This window comes from Mesoplodon densirostris, chromosome 2, assembly GCF_025265405.1.
Source record: "Mesoplodon densirostris isolate mMesDen1 chromosome 2, mMesDen1 primary haplotype, whole genome shotgun sequence".
Classification (NCBI taxonomy): domain Eukaryota; kingdom Metazoa; phylum Chordata; class Mammalia; order Artiodactyla; family Ziphiidae; genus Mesoplodon; species Mesoplodon densirostris.
The window spans coordinates 117,495,063-117,510,869 of NC_082662.1; the positions used below are offsets into that span (position 1 = coordinate 117,495,063).

Consider the following 15,807-nt stretch of genomic DNA (forward strand, 5'->3'; position numbering starts at 1 on the left):
TTTCTGTGTCTTCTGTAGGTGGATGTGTCTGGACCCTTCAGCCTGGTGTCAAGATTTGTGGAAGAAAGAGGCGTTGTAACTACCTCGCACCAGCAGAGGGCACCAAAGAGCCACGTGCCTTTGCTCAAGGCCCGAAATCCAGAAATCTTGGCGGGTAGTTAGGGACTCAGGAGACTTAGGATCCGGGAGGAAAGAAGTGGAGACCTCTCTGGACCAATACAGTGCTGTAAAGTTGTGCAATTCCTGTGCAGTTTCTGATATTTCTCCTCAACTCATTCCCTAGAACCCAGAGGTCGAGGCACCCCCAATCCTGTGAGCAGAAGCATCCGGTTAGGGGCTGGGAGAGAGGCTGGTTGTCAAGCTGGGCTCTTTAAGAAAGAGGAGAACCCCGTCAATCTCCAGGAATTCCTTCCCCTCCCAGTACCCAGACCCCTCAACCTCAAAGGATCTGAAACACTGTGCTTGGAGATCCTCCTGTGGCTGCCCTCTCCTGGGCCTTTGGAAGCCCTCTAGTTGACTATTTCCTGGATGGGTAGATAGATGCCCAAGATGAACAAAGGAAGGAGTCAACTGCGCCTCTCCCCCACCAGCTGAGGACTCCAACACAGCCTGGTGTCACTGTGTGCTGGGTGAGGCCCCCCTGGCAGGGGCCTCAGTCCAGTCCAGGAAGCAGCTGGAATTCTTCAGCTTTGGGTTTTGTAGGTGGGAAGAGAAGTGTATCCGTCCTCACCTCCAGCATTCATCAATTGAGAATTCCCACTTTGGGTGATGGAGGGGTTAGATTCTGGGTGTGGAATTAACAAGAAACAAAAAAAGGATTTTATCCTTTTTGATTCCATGAACAGCCACCTGCCCACCCCCTCCTCTTCCACACACGCTTACACATACCCAAATACACCCAAACACTCACACACCCTTCCCCACCAGTCATCCCCTGGGCTAAAGGCTTGTCCTCAGCCCATGCCCCGCCTCCCCCCCAATCTACTGCCTAGCTCCGTAGCCCGGGACCAGGGCTGTATATATAAATGAGAGGGAGGCGCGGGGGGCAGGGGTGCAGCCGTCCCAGCTCCAGCGCCCCCTTCTGTCACGTTAGTCACCCCCTTTGCCCTCCACCGCTTTCTCTCTTGGCGCTCCGTCCATCTCAGTTCCAGCGAGGGGTGTGAGTGTGTGTGTGTGTGTGTGCGCGCGCGCGTGTGCGCGCGCAGTGGGGGGGGGCAGGGGGAGGGCTGTGGAGGGAGGCGCCGTCGGAGGGAGAGTAGACGTCAGGAGGAGGGACTGAGGAGGGAGACAGAGGGAAGGAAGAGAAGGGGGGAGAAAGGGAGAGCAGAGATCGAAAGAGACCCAGAGAGATAAAGCTTGAGGCGAGAAATAGTAAAAGGCGGGGGGCGGGGGGGGGAGGAAGGAGGGGTGGAGAAGAGGGAAAGGGAGAGAGTGAGAGAGAGCGAGCGAGCGAGCGAGCGACGGGACCGGGAGGAAAGAGAAATAAAGAGGAGCGGAGGGAAGGGAAGTGAGTTTGCGCGCGTGAGTGAGTGTGCGTGTGAGTGTGCAGGGGCGGGCGCGGGCGGGCGGGGGGCGGGCTCCCGGGCTCCCCTCCTCCCCAGCCCGCTCGTCTCGCTCGCTCGCCAACTCCGGGCCCCAGCCGCGGGCGGGCGGACGGCGGGCGGACAGCATGCTGAGCCTCCTCGTTTGGATCCTCACTCTCTCCGATACTTTCTCCCAAGGTAAGGGCCCCCCCGCCCACCCCGACCCCCGGCAGCCCGGGGAACACTGGGGGGCTCGGCGACCCGCGGCCGGTCCCCCGGGGTCCGGACGCCACGAGGCGGGGGCTGGGTCCCGGCGCGGAGCCCTGGGGGAGGGGGCGCGGAGTAACGGGGGCTGGCGAGGAGGAGTTTGCCGTTGATTTGCCCAAGTTGTTTCCTCCGGCTGAGCGGGAGACCGGTGAATCGGGGCCGCGAGGGCCGGGGGTCGGAGTGAAAAAGGGATCCGAACGCTCAAAGTCTTTTCCGGAGCCTCTGGCAGCCCTACCTACCTCCACCCTCCGAGGCCGGGAGTCAGGACGCCCGGGTCCTGGCCGGGGGAAGGCTGGGAAGAGAGTGGGATTTCAGATTCGGGGGTGGGAGGTGCGCGGAAGGCTGGGGGCCCAGGCTCCGGAAGATGCAGCTAAGGGAATCCCCGTCCTCCTTCCAGCCCAGCCCCTGGGAGGGCTGAGTCTGAGCGGCGGCTCCAGACTGCCTGGGGCTGCCCCCTTCAAAGGAAGGGAGCGGTGCCTCGGGGCCTCTGGTGGGGATTCGAACCCCTGCCCGCGGAGGCTCCGGGTCGGGAGTGGAGTTCCAAAGGCAGCTTCGGGCCCGCTAGATATGGAAGGGGCCACTTGCGGGCGGGGCTCACACCCACGGGGGGAGTCAGGAAAGTGTTGATGTCCGGGCTTATTTGGGACTGGCAGGGGAGAGGCTGGGAGATGAGGGAGAGGCTGAGAGAGAGATGAGGATGTTAGTGTATCCTGAGGCTGGGCTGGGGGGCGGCGGGGGAACTGAAGAAACCAAGGGCCCAGACTTCAAGCCCCGACTGGGGTCTGTGGGAGTGGATTCTTGTCTCCTGGGTCGGACTCTAAGGAAGATTTAATCCTGCTGAGCAAGCTCCCCCCCCCCACCACCCCGGCAAATGGAGCTGACACACAGTTGTTGACATACAAACACCAAAACCCAGCCTTAGACACTGAGACAGACTATTCACCTACTGAGACAGACATACCCGCGAGCATCCCCCACACGGAGACAGACACATATACACAAAGACACTGACACATCTGAGGAAGACAGATTCCTCCCCCGTATCGGCACATGCGTGCACGTTCATGCACCCAAACATAACAAAACTCACAGACACAGTACATGTATGAGGCGGGCATTTACAAGGACACAACACGCGCACACACACACACACACACACACTGAAACCCTTCCAGGGATACCAACCCTCCAGCAAACAAAGGAACTTGAACAGATATTCATATAGGCAGACACTTACGGAGATGTACAGACAACAAAATGGAGGAGGTGGTCTCCTTTTTTGGGGGGGGGGGTTAGGGAATCTGGGAAGGGGGAAGTTAGCTTGGACAGAGCACCCTCAGGCATTGCCCTGCTCTCAGTTCCCTTCCGGGCCCGGTGCGTGTGTGTTTAGGGGTGGGGTGTTATGCTGGACCCCTCCCCTCCAATCCTGGCCAGGCGCCTCCCTGGCTCCGAAGCCAAAGCCTGGCTGAGTTGCTGGGGGCGGATCTGTCGATCCATCATTCCCCATAGGGCATCCATGCCCCCCTGCCCCCCCCCTCACTTAGGATTTGGGAAGGGCGCACATCCGTGGTGTGAGAAGTAGTGCTGGGGGAAAGGAGGCCTGGCCCTGGGGTTGGCAGGCCAAGCCAGCCACTTGGCAGAAAGTTGGGAAGATGACTTAAGTTCTGACTTTGTTCAGCCGGGCTGCTAGAGAAGGGGGAGATGAGGGAGGGCCCACGGTGGTGGGGGAGGGGTCAGCTGGGTCTGTACTGATATGTGTTGGGCGCAAGCTTCTGTCTGCCCCTTTCCCCGCAGCCCTCATGTGTCAGCAACGTGGATACAAACGAGCTTCAAGGAACAAAAGCTGCAGTTAGCAAACAGGAGAGGCATGTGGATTGAATTGGGACAGAAACGGTCCGAGAGAAGTGTGTTGTGTGCCTTTCTCCCTTTGGAAAGGGGGGGAGGGGTTGGGGTTAGCTGAGCTCCCATCGCCCATCCTCCAGCGTGGGTGAAAGCAAGACCTGATGAAAGTGTGCAAAAGTATTTGGGATGGGGGGAGGGGTTACCAAAGGGAAATAAAAGGGAGAGGATAGAAAGGAGGGGAGAGGAAGTCACTTCTGAGTGTTCCTGGGAAGCTGAGCAAGGACTGGGGAGGAGGCAGGGCGGGAAGGAGTGGGGATCTGGGGCTCTTCAGGGTGGGGGGAGGTGGCAGGACCTCTCTCTTCAGCCTCCATCCTTAGAAAGAAAGAGTTGTAGGCAGGGACTGGGCCAGTGGTAGGGGAAACCAAGGGGGGGATTGCCAGGGGTTTGAGGAGGGGTGGGGAGAAGGTGGGAGGAGAAGGCAGTTGAATTGAAGGGAGTGGAGAGGAGAGGGGAAGGGGACGTTCAGCCTAGGCAGAGAAATAAAAATCACGTTTTAAAGAATTTCAATGGGCTTCATCAATCTTCATTTTTCACTAAATAATTTTCTGTATCTTATCTAAATGAAAACCATTATCCTTCCCCCTGTTTCCATCATGCGCTGGCTCCTCAGACTGATTGCACCGACAATTGAAATATTTATTCATTTTCTGGGAGATTTTCTCGCTCCCAAGTCTCAGGGAGGAGAAATTGAAAAAGAAAGATTATAGCTCATCAGAGCAATGTGGAATGACAGGCTGGCCCAGGGTGGGAGCTGCCCAGGGGAGGGTGGAGGTGAAGGTAGGGGGAAAATATGTCCCCCCAGCCCCCAGAGTCCCCTGGGCATCCCTGCCACTGCTTGGCAGGGCGGTGAGGAGTGAAGGGAAGAGGTCCTCCTAAATTCCCAGTATTCAGCTGCCGAGTACAGCTACATCCTGCCAGAGAACAAGAGTCTGGAAAAAAGAGTAGCTGGGAATGGACTCTCTCCTCCCTGTGCACCCCCACCCCATGTCCCGCCCTTCTAGCCCAAAGCAGGATCTTGAGGTTGGGGAAGAGGCAGGGGGCGACATGGCAGAAATCAGGATACCAGGTCTCTCTCCTTGACCTTTTTTGTTTTATATATAAATTTATTTATTTTATTTATTTATTTTTTGGCTGCGTTGGGTCTTCGTTGCTGCGCGCGGGCTTTCTCTAGTTGCGGCGAGCGGGGGCTGCTCTTTGTTGCAGTGCGTGGGCTTCTCATTGCAGTGGCTTCTCTTGTTGCGGAGCACGGGCTCTAGGTGCGAGGGCTTCAGCAGTTGTGGCTCGCGGGCTCCAGAGCGCAGGCTCAGTAGTTGTTGCGCATGGGCTTACTTGCTCCGTGGCATCTTCCCGTACCAGGGCTCGAACCCATGTCCCCTGCTTTGGCAGGCGGATTCTTAACCATTGCGCCACCAGGGAAGCCCTTCTTGACCTTCTTGATTGGACTTCGGCTCAGGCCCAAAGGGAGGGTGTGCACCCAGTATTTAGTGCCTGGAATTACCTCTGGCTAAGCTCTGGACCCCAGAAGACCCTGGATCAGGAGGCGGAGGCATCTAGGCCCTCCCACCTTCTGCTGGCTCCATGGTTGGTTGTCTTGCTCTGCCTTTGGTTCTCTGATGGGGTGAGGATGAGGAAGCCCAGCCTTGTCCCTTGCTCTCACCCCCTTGACTTGAGAACCGAGTGCTCTGATGGAAGCTCTTGTAGACCCTCTTTACATCCTCGGGGATCAAATCTTAATTTCTCTTTTATCCTTTCAGTTTCTGACACAGTGCTACACACTCGCTTGGTAAGTGCCCTTAAATATCTGATCAATTGATTGATTTGATGAGAGTGCTACGATGTTGGAAGAAGGCAGTATTAAAGGGTGCTTAAATCACAGACTCCCGTCCAGCTCCCTGGCTAAACCCCCTCCCTCTTGGCCACTGGGTAGTTGTGTTGGCTTAAACAAGGTATGTGCCTTCTCTGTGCCTCAGTTTGCTCATTTGTAAAGTAAGGTTAGGAATAACATTTCATAGGGTGTCGATGGCAGTTAAATATGTTAATCCGTGTAAGGTGCATGGAACAGTGTCTGGCACACAGAGGTGTGCTCAGTAAGTGCTTCTGTTATGACTTTGTGGCTGGACATATGAAGCCGAGTTATTTGCTCTCTTTCCAGCTCTCCTTATGATTCTCTTTTTGTTTTCTTGCTCCAGTTGCCCAGATTTTTTGTCCTGGGCTTCAGTACCTCTGCTTTGTATCTCTCATGGAGAGAACTGGGTTGTAGAGGATCCAGAAGGGGAAGCTGACCAGCCTTCCCCTGGTTGGAGACCTCAGGAAAGCTCTGGAGAAGGAGAGGACCAAGTGGAAGAGGTCGGCATTCTAGTGAGAAGGAGCTAGAGCTCTTGTGAGAGATGAGGAGCACTAGCCCCGAGGCGGCAGCATTTCAGAGTCTGGAAATAATACGGATCATTTATTGAGCCCTTGTGCTAACTACTTTATATGCATTATCTAATTTAATCTGTACAACAGCCCCCTGAGATTGGCTCTGTAATTATCCCCATTTCATGGATGAGAAATCGAGGTTTAGACAGGTGAGGTATCTCTCGATGGTAGCTGGGGGAACCAACCCACCTCAAATCCTGCACCCCTCCCCTTTGCCTGGGATCCCACATGACAGCAGGGACAGATGCTGGGCTAGGACAGGGTCTTTCCTGATCCAGAGCCAAAGGAGAACTAAGGGGAAAAGGGAATGAGTGCTCATAAATGGAAACTCACTCAAATTTTTAAAATCATCCTTTATTCTGAGATTCTGTCCTTCTACATTTTTGGGTGTTGAATGGTTTTTCTTTGATGATATGACAGTGCCCATAAATGACTTTTTACAAAAGCCCTTTACTTGGCAAATCTAAAGGTTTGCAACCTGTGTTTGTTTCTAAGATTAGACACAGCGTTACAGGTCCATGAGCTACAAACTTGGGCACTACCCCTGTACCATGCAAGGCTGACTCCTGGAGAATCGTGGCAAGGCAAGAGGTGGAGTGCTGAGTGGGGGCCTGGGGAGAAAACCAGGACAGTCAGCTTCCAATTCAGCGCAGTCCCTGGCAGACACAGAGGCTGGGATCTGGTGTTCCCATCTGCTTTGGGAAGCCCTGCCTGCCCTAGAGTGGGGAAGAGTGACTGTAGGAGGTGGACTCCCTACCAAAGCATCAAAATTACTTCTTCTTGAATCCCTACTGTGTACTCTTCACATTCATCGTTCTTTATTCCTCTTAACAAAGACCTTGTGAAGATGGCATTACGCCTATTTTATAGATGAGGAGACAAAAGCTGAGTTTAATTAACTTGCTTAAGGCCATCCCTGGGGTATTAGATCCCAGATTTAAACTCTTTGTCTTACGACAAAGCCAGGCTGCCTCCATGTCAAAGCCACCTGTAGCAGTGGCTCCTTTCCGTTGAGGCGGCTGTGGAGGGGAGAAGAGGCCTTCTTCCTTCTCTTCCCCACGGTGATGGACAGGCTCCTCCTGGCGCCTTGCTCAGCCTTCTCCCCCAGGGCTCAGCCCATCATACCTAGCGCATATCCATCTTGCTGCCTTGCTCTGATGGTCATCTGTTTTATCCAGTGGGGATGGGAACTCCTCATCTGTCAGGAGAAGGAGGTTAGTAAAGCCCCCTTTCTTCCCACCTGTAGAGTCTTTTTAACTTTGTACTTCTGTAGTACTTTCCAATTTTAGCAACTTTTCCACATGTACAATCTCATTTAATAGAGATATTGTGATCGTCCTGTGATACAGACAGTGGAGTTATTACTTCTCCATTTAACAGGTGAGAAAACAGTCCTAGAGAGTTGAAATGACTTGCTAAGGGGGAGGTTGGGCTGGAGGGAAGGGATGGGGGCAAATTCCTCCGTCACCCCAATTTTGGGGGACTGTTTCCAGCTAAGGGTAGGGAAATTTCCTCTCCATGCGTCCAGGGCTGAGAAAGCTGTGCTCCTTCCCGACCTACCACCTCCTGCCTGGTTTCTTTTCAAGGCCTCCAGACCACTTTACTTGGCCACGTCCTGGAGGATGCTTTGACCTGGAAAGGGCTGGTGTAGGGGGTGGAGGAGGCAGTGGTCAGCAGTGGAGGAGAAAGAGGCTGCCACGTCCTTGGTCCTCGATGCTGAAATGCAGCATCAAGGAGAGGCTGTCTCAGGAGTCGGGAAACAGAATGAGTTCATTCCATGTGAGAGAGAAGGCCGTTCACTTTTGTGGAGGACGTGCTTTGTGTTTTATGTGCATTAGTAACTCATTTAATACCAACAATAATCTATTAAATGCAGGAGTCATTATCCCCATTTTGTGGGTGGACAAAGAGAGACTCAAAGATGTTAAGCAGCTCGGCCAACATGATACACCTAAGAAGTGACAGAGCCAGGACTAGATCCCAAGCAGGGAAGTTGGAGTGGGGGGCCCGGAATGATTCCCAGAAGGAAGCCCCTGAAGATGGGCATATCCACCTCTTCCACATTGCTGCTGCATGCAAGTCTCACTGCACAGTGTGTGTGCCCACATGCACGCGCATAGGTTCCCACGTGGCCTCCTGTGCACTCGCACACGCAGCCATTTCTCATCCCCATATACCTATGGACAGATATCTCTGGCTTTCCCCTGGTCCTTCCATTCACCAGAGCAACACTGCCATGTTTCTGTGTACCATTCCCCTTCCAGCTATGCCAGCCATCCTTTGAAGAGTCTTTAAAGGCACTACTTTTTGTCTTGTCTCACGTGCTCTGAAGATATACACACTACAAGGTTAAGAAAGTTAGAACGCTTGGGTTCCTCATTCTGTGACTCTGGTCTCTCTCCATCCTGCAACCCCAGCTCTTACACTTTCCCACTACTGATTCACAGACGATGCAACCTGATAGAGTTCTTTGAGCTCCCAGGATGAAAGCTGTTCTAGCTCCCAGACATTGCCAAAGATCACATGTTTCTTTTGCCATCCCACTCTCCCACACCCCCCATCAGCTCTCTCCAAACTCCCAGTTTCTCCCCCTCCACATTTAATTTCTCCAGCAACTTTTATTAACCTCTGTAGCCTCTGGGAGCTGAAGCCTCATTCCTCTCTGCCCTCCTTGAGTCCATTTAACAAAATTGGGATCATATTGAAATAAATGGGCCTTGTAACCAGCCAGCCTCCTCAGGATTAAGGGTCTTAAACCCAGGGTGGAACTCTCTAGTACTCCCTAGCAAATTCCATTAGTTTCCCAGGAGATGCTGCTGCTGCTTCATTCCTCTGGAGGTCTGGCTCTGGGAAGGTGATGGGAGAATCTTCCAGAAGGCCACGGGGACTGGGTTTTGAGGTAGGGAAGGGACAGCAGGGACCTGAGTGCTCTGTGCCTGGAGGGTAGTCCCTGGAGGCTGCCCCACTCCAGGCAAGATTAGGAATCATACATTCCTCTTCCAGACTGGCCCTTTGATGCTTTTCTTCTCTGCCCCTTATTTCCTTCTGAAGCAAAATGAGGGGTCCATCCTCACTGGAAGATGTGTGGGAAGAGAGTAAGGACTCAGTCCCTTCATCCCACAGAAATGTGTTGTGTACTTAAACTATGTGCCAGGCACCAGTGCTGCAAAAAGAATAAAATACTGTCCTTGCCTTTAAGGGTCTCACTTTGTGATTTAGGTGCAAAAATTACTTCGCTTCGGTAGGTCTCAGTTTACTCTTCCATAAAATGGGGATATTCATTTTTTTTCAAATCAGCAAATGTATATTTCTATATATAAAACATACTGGTAGGCATTATGAGGAATAAAAAAAAACCCCACAAAATTGTATGGTCCCTTCCCTCCAAGAAGCTAAGATGCGCATATATATGCACAGATTCCAGGTAATGCTAGGCTGGGTGTAGTTGGTGTCAGGATAGCAGTGTGCACAGTCAGAGCTGGGGAGTTTGCTGTGTGCTGAAGAGGCCAGGAAAGGCTCCATGGAGGAAGTGGGTCTAAGGATGGACAGGATGTGGCTGTGGCAGGAAGAGGGAGAGCATTACCAGACCGACTGAACTTCCCGAGTCAAGGTGTGGCTACCGGAATGTGCAGGGTCCATTGAGGCTGGTGGCAGCTGAGGATTTGGGTCAGAGCAAAATAATGGAGGTGATCCAGAACAGTAGACTGGGGCCTGACCCAAGAAGGCCTTGAAAAGCCAGGCCAGAGACTGTCCTGTAAGAAGTGGGGAGCCAGGGATTTCTGTTTTTGAAGCACAGGAAGTGTTAAAAACCCGTGTGATCCCTACCTCATTCCTCACCAAACCCTCCTCTCCTCTTAAACTCCCCTTCCGCTGCTATAGAGATCTGCAGCCCATTCAATTGGAAGAAAAAAAAAAAAGGTGAAATGGGCAGATGATCAGAGTTTGACCAGGCAGAAGTGAGCAGAAAACCTTAGAGAAAATCAGTTCTGCCTTGGGAAGTCTCAGATCTGTGACCTGAGTTGGGGAGGCTTTGGAATGATAAGATCTTTTTTTCTCTGTGAATCCTCAGGTATATGATAAAGATGCCCAGAGACAGAGTTCAGTGGAGAGCCCTGCAGCTTGGTGGATACCTAGGCTCTTTGTCACATGTTCCCTGGGAACTTAGGCTGGGTCTGCACTGCCCAGAGTCTAGGGGAACCACCTGGTTCCATCAGAGGGCCAATCCGGATTTAGTCCCTGCAGGGTCAGTCCTGGGCCGTTTCCTCTGGTCAGTGGCCAGAGATGTGTGTGCTCTTGGGGGTTGAGCCTAGAGAGTCTTAAAACCTCTGCAAGGAAGCCAGCTCTGGTTTTTCAAATGGAAACCTTTGAAGAAGATTCCTGCTAGGGTGGTGAGTGCCTGTGTCCAACTAAGCCAGTGTGCTTTTAATGGCTAGGCTGGGCCGGGCACTCAACTAGGCACCGGAGGTACAAAGGTAAGTGAGATTTGGTCCCTGTCCTTGAGGCACTCTGGGGCGGGTGTGGGAGAAGGATGTATAAACACATATTGACAATACTATAAGATAAACGTTGGGAGAGAGGTATGTGAAAAATGCTGAAGTCTAGCTGTCGGAGAGGGGGGAGTGGAGGAGGCAGCCTGGCAGGGGGAGGGCACAGCCACAGATGTGAGGCTCTGGGGCTGCGCTGGAGCCTCTGGAATGCAGCGCCACTCAAGATATCCCGGCTCTGGACAATCCCTGATTGTGCCCCCTGCTCCGGATGGAAGGAGCTGAGGAATCCGAAGGAGTGAGCAAGGTCCCTCCCAAGGATTATGATTTCCAGGAACAAAGGCAGTTTATGTAAAGCGCCCTTTCCCCAAATCTCCAACCTCTTGTGTCCAGTTCCCTCTTCCCCACCCCAGCTCCCACCCAATTGAGCTGATTTCTAAATTAACTTTGTCCTTGTAATCAGCTTAGCTGAGTTTTTTTTCCTTCTCTTTTCTTTTCGGTTTTTTTTTTTTTTTTTTCCCCTCCTTCCTGAATTCTCCCAGGAACAGCCTGGGGCCCTGCTCGCTCCATTACCCAGCATTGTCAAGCCATGAGGTGCTTTTAACTGCTCTTACCATTCGACTCTCTTAACTGGGAGGTTATGAAAAGGAAGGAAGCTGAGATGGGCAGATGGAGGCAGAGAGAGAGAGAGAGAGACAAGGGAGAAGGGGAGGAGGCAGGCTGGCAGGGTGAAGCCCCAGAGAGAAGTTGGGGTTTACTTCATCTTGATTCCCTAGTCATCCAGTGGACTCCTGGGTTTTTATCCCAAACCCTGAGCAACTGACATGCTGCTCTATGCCTCAGTCCCTACCTCCCTGGAAATCTACTAGCTTGACCTCACTGTGAGATGGGATGGGGGGACTCCCAGAGGCCCCTGCAGCCCGCTGCCTCTTTGCCCACCTCTCCCACACACGTAACTCCTGCTACCAATGCTATCAACTCTCCAGCCTCCACCCCCAAGTCAGCTACTGCCTGGATGATGTTTGATCCTAGACTAATGTGCCTATCACCCTGCACACATCTGGGAATTCTTTCCTTACCAGGCCGTGGGTGAAGTGAGAATACAAATTCATTTTAATGTCCGTTTGAGCCAAATATAATTAGAAAGGAAAATCTGACTTGGCAAAAAAAAAAAAAAAAAATCTAATGCATTGCAAAGCTAAGTTAAAATGACTTCTGGATTATCTGCACTGCTGCTGCTCTCCATTTGTGCAGAAAATTGAGAGGGGAGCCTGTAAAGCCTGTATGTAAGGGGTTTGGTTTGTGCACGTTGCCTTTGGTTTCATACCAGGGTCATGTCATAAGACTAGTCTCTTTCAACACACCTTTGGAGTTGGATAACCCCTCAAGTGCCCTGGGACCTCCTTACCAGAGGGCCTATGGGAAAGCCAGACTTGCCCAGAGGGGCTGCCGCCCGTGTGACCAAGACCAAGTCATTTCACTAGAGCCTCAGTTTTCTCATCTATAAAATGGAGACAGTAATACCTACCTCAGAGGGTTGCTATGAGGACTGAATGAAGGAATCTATGTTAAGAAATGGGATTTGGAACACAGCTGGTATTCAGTAAATCATATTGCACAGTGCCGGCTTTTTATAGCTCATAGTCCAAGGCAGATCTGAGGAAAGCGACAGTAAGATGAGTGAAGAACAAATAATGGTGAAAAGACAGGTAGGTCTCTGTGAACTGTGCCAGTGTTGTTGGTAATCCCTGAATTTATGGTTTCTGGAATGCAGTGCAGTGGGACTTTTGAGATGGCAGCAAAGCCTAATGGAAAGCAGCCTGCTTTAGAGTTAGGTCTGAGTCCTGGCTCTGAAGATTCAGTGGTCTCTTCATCTTCGTGAGCCTTAGTCTCCTCAGTGTTAAATGGAGTGATAGCAACCACAGCCACTTACCTCTTACTTGAAGCCCTGGGAAAGCATCTGGCAATGCACAGTAAGCATGACCAGAAGGTTTGTCGTGCCACAAGATTTCAACTCGCTGTGTTAGAACAATGATTCTCAAACTTTAACAAGCTTATGAAGCACCTGGGATCTAGTTAAAAAGTGCAGATTCTGATGCAGAAGATCTGGGGTCAGGTGGAGTTTTTTTTTAATTTTTTTGAAATTTTATTTATTTTTTTAAACTTATTTATTTATTTATCTTATTTTTGGCTGCGTTGGGTCTCTGTTGCTGCTCACTGGCTTTCTCTATATTCGGGGAGTGGGGGCTGCTCTTTGTTGCAGTGCGTGGGCTTCTCATTGCGGTGGCTTCTCTTGTTACAGAGCACGGGCGCTAGGCACGCGCGGGCTTCAGTAGTTGTGGCATGCGGGCTCAGTAGTTGTGGCTCACGGGCTCTAGAGCGCAGGCTCAGTAGTTGTGGCACACGGGCTTAGTTTCTCCGCGGCATGTGGGATCTTCCCAGACCAGGGCTTGAACCCATGTCCCCCGCACTGGCAGGTGGATTCTTAACCACTGCACCACCAGGGAAGTCCTCAGGTGGAGTTTATGCATTGGCACCAAGCTCCCAGGGGACGCCGATGCTGCTGCTTCTTGGACCACACTCTGAAGTGTTAGCGGATGTGTTCTTCTAGGGAAATAGATCTTCAACATTCTAATGGGAAGCAAGAGAAAATTGAATTCGTTTACCTGAATTCGCTTTTCAGCCAGCTTAGTCGTGTAACAGAGCCCGGATGGATCGTTGATTCAGGAGTGTCGATATGTTTGTTTTAGGGAAGCAGGTTGTGGGACAGAAGAGGGGGCAGTGGGTGCCAGTGTGTCCATCTTCGGCTCCAAGCCTGACCTGACCAGCCTCCTTCTTGCCACCTCCCAAGCTCCCAGCCGCCCTTACTCCACCCACCAAGTCTTCACTCAGGCCAACAGCTGCCAGCTGCAAAATTGAAAAGCAACTAGCCAGTATGTTGGTGGAAACTCCTCCATGCCTGACCCAGTCAGTCATTTCCACTCAATTTTTTTTTTTTTTTTTTTTTTTTAATGAAAAGAGTCCCCACAATCCAGCTCTCTTTTGGTGGAGTTTTGGGGGAAAACATTTTTGGCAGAGCTGCTAGCCAGGGCCTAGACCTTGTTGGCTTTGGCTTGAAAATTTGGTCAGGAGCAAATTGAGATTTGGGAAGGAAGGTGGGTCATAGGCCTAACCGAGGGCATGATCTGGGCGGGAGCAGTGGAGGACCATCCCTGGGCAGGTCATTTTTCTCACACTCACATAGACCTACTGGTGGTTCAGGCAACATGATGAGCTAACTCATTCTCTCCCTACCTTCTCTGTCTGTGTGCAGAGCCTCAGGCTGTAGAGGAAGATCCACAGGCCTGGGAAGAGAGCTTCTGCCTTCAGAGTTCTGATTCAGTGGGGGAAGCTTGGTTCTTAAATCTAGGGAATCCTGTCCACTAGGGGAAACAGGAACTCCCATTACGTCCCCTTATCCCCCCCTCCCCCAGAAAACTGACTGCACATTCAGCCATCTCCAAGTGCAAATCGGGACATATGCAAACTGCACTCATCCATCCTGAGGGGTTTCAGAGTAAATAAAGAAGGAGGTGGGATCAATCAGATTGGGCTTCCTAGAACATAGAGCCTGGGGTCAGGAATGAAGATGGAGAGATGACTCTGGAAGAATCCTAACATCTTTGGACTCTCAGGATCTCTCTCTTTAGTCAGGTAAGACTAACTTGAATCAACCTGGACACGTCAGTGTTTGCCCTTTTTCTGAAGAGAAAGGAATTTCATTCGCTCTCTCTGCCTACTCACTTCCATATCTAATAAGCCCTGGCAAGCAGGAAGTTCTTCTTTGTGTCTAACCTGAACCCTTCTTGCTCCTGCATGGAAAAAAAAAAAAAAAACTGTCTTGAGACTGTAACTGAATAAGTGTCCGGTATTCTTTTTGTCTGGAAAAATAACATTTTCCCCAATAGGTTCATTTTTCTCTCACTGCAAGGCAAAGCTCCCTGTGATAGAGAAGCAAGCCCAGAGAGGTCATAAGTGAGACTGTCTCTGAGGCCCCAGTTGTGGCAGAGCAGGTTGTCTCTTTAGGGGTCAGATCTGCTTTCCAACAAACTGCCAAGGCTATCTTCCCAGTGTCCCCAGTCAGGGCTAGAAGGATAGTGTTCCTAGGAACCTGGCTGAGTCACCATGCCCTTACTTGTTCAGTTTCCCCTTCTCAGCGGCTCGGAGCAGCTGGAGGCTGGAGAGCTCTGGTGTTCTTCACTGGGCCGTTGTCTCTGGCTGATGGCCTGAGGGCCTCTCCTCCTCCCTCCATGGGGGCCAGGCTGAGAGAGGCCCTGGCATCTGCTGCTACACCTGGTACCTGTAAGAAAGTGGGGCCTGCAGGGGAGATGGCAGAGGTAGGCCTATGCCACAGTCAGGCCCTGTTCTAGCTTCAGAGCAGGATATTTTCCTTTTGGAATCACACAGGGATGTCCTCAACCATGCCTGGGTGGACAGGGTGGATCCCAAGTGCCATCAGTGTGGGCAGAGAAAGGAGAGGATAGAGTGTGTCTGCCTTTGGAGATCTACTAATCTGTTGGAGTATGGACAAGGATCCTGGACTGTATTAGATCAGTGCAAACTTTTAGCTCTAAGCTTGAACTTGAGGGTGGAGACTTGATTTCTGCTATCGGATAGCTAATTACAATAGAGGAGATAGGTTCCCCATCTTCCTCAGGATCTACACACACAGAAAGATCATCTAAATAAGGGGAGGATTTTGTACCCTGTTGTACATCAGCACAGGAGAAGATGGAAAAAGAGGTATTGCAGCTGCGGGATCAGTTATGGAAGGTTTCCAGGAAGAGGCAAGAGGGGAAAATGGAACCCAGTGGGAAGGACTGGTAGGGCAGGACCCAGTGTAAAAGAAGCTACAAGAGGGCTTCCCTGGTGGCGCAGTGGTTGAGAGTCCGCCTGCCGATGCAGGGGACACGGGTTTGTGCCCCGGTCCGGGAAGATCCCACATGCCGCGGAGCGGCTGGGCCTGTGAGCCATGGCCGCTGAGCCTGTGCGTCCAGAGCCTGTGCTCCGCAACGGGAGAGGCCACAACAGTGAGAGGCCCACGTACCGGAAAAAAAAAAAAAAAGAAGGTAGAAGAGACGGCTCTTACTGGAGGGCTGGATGGGAGAATAGTGGGAGTGGTGGGGAGGTCTACCCAGCTAGAGCAGTGTGGGCTGCAGGCTCCGGGAGCTGAG

The 15,807-nt window shown here is 51.9% G+C and overlaps 1 protein-coding gene across 3 annotated transcripts in view; it reads left to right on the forward strand.

The window, feature by feature from the left end:
• Positions 1 to 1,486: 1,486 nt before the first annotated feature.
• The window catches only part of KIRREL1 (kirre like nephrin family adhesion molecule 1), a 99,417-nt gene continuing 85,096 nt past the window's right edge, over positions 1,487 to 15,807 (forward strand). For 2 of the 3 annotated variants that reach the window (XM_060090786.1, XM_060090787.1), the window contains exon 1: positions 1,548 to 1,721. In XM_060090786.1, coding sequence (XP_059946769.1) covers positions 1,670 to 1,721 — 52 coding nt within the window. In that variant the 5' untranslated portion in view covers positions 1,548 to 1,669. Of the gene's footprint in view, positions 1,508 to 1,547; positions 1,722 to 15,807 lie in introns of those variants that run through there. The other variant, XM_060090788.1, reaches the window with a different exon arrangement.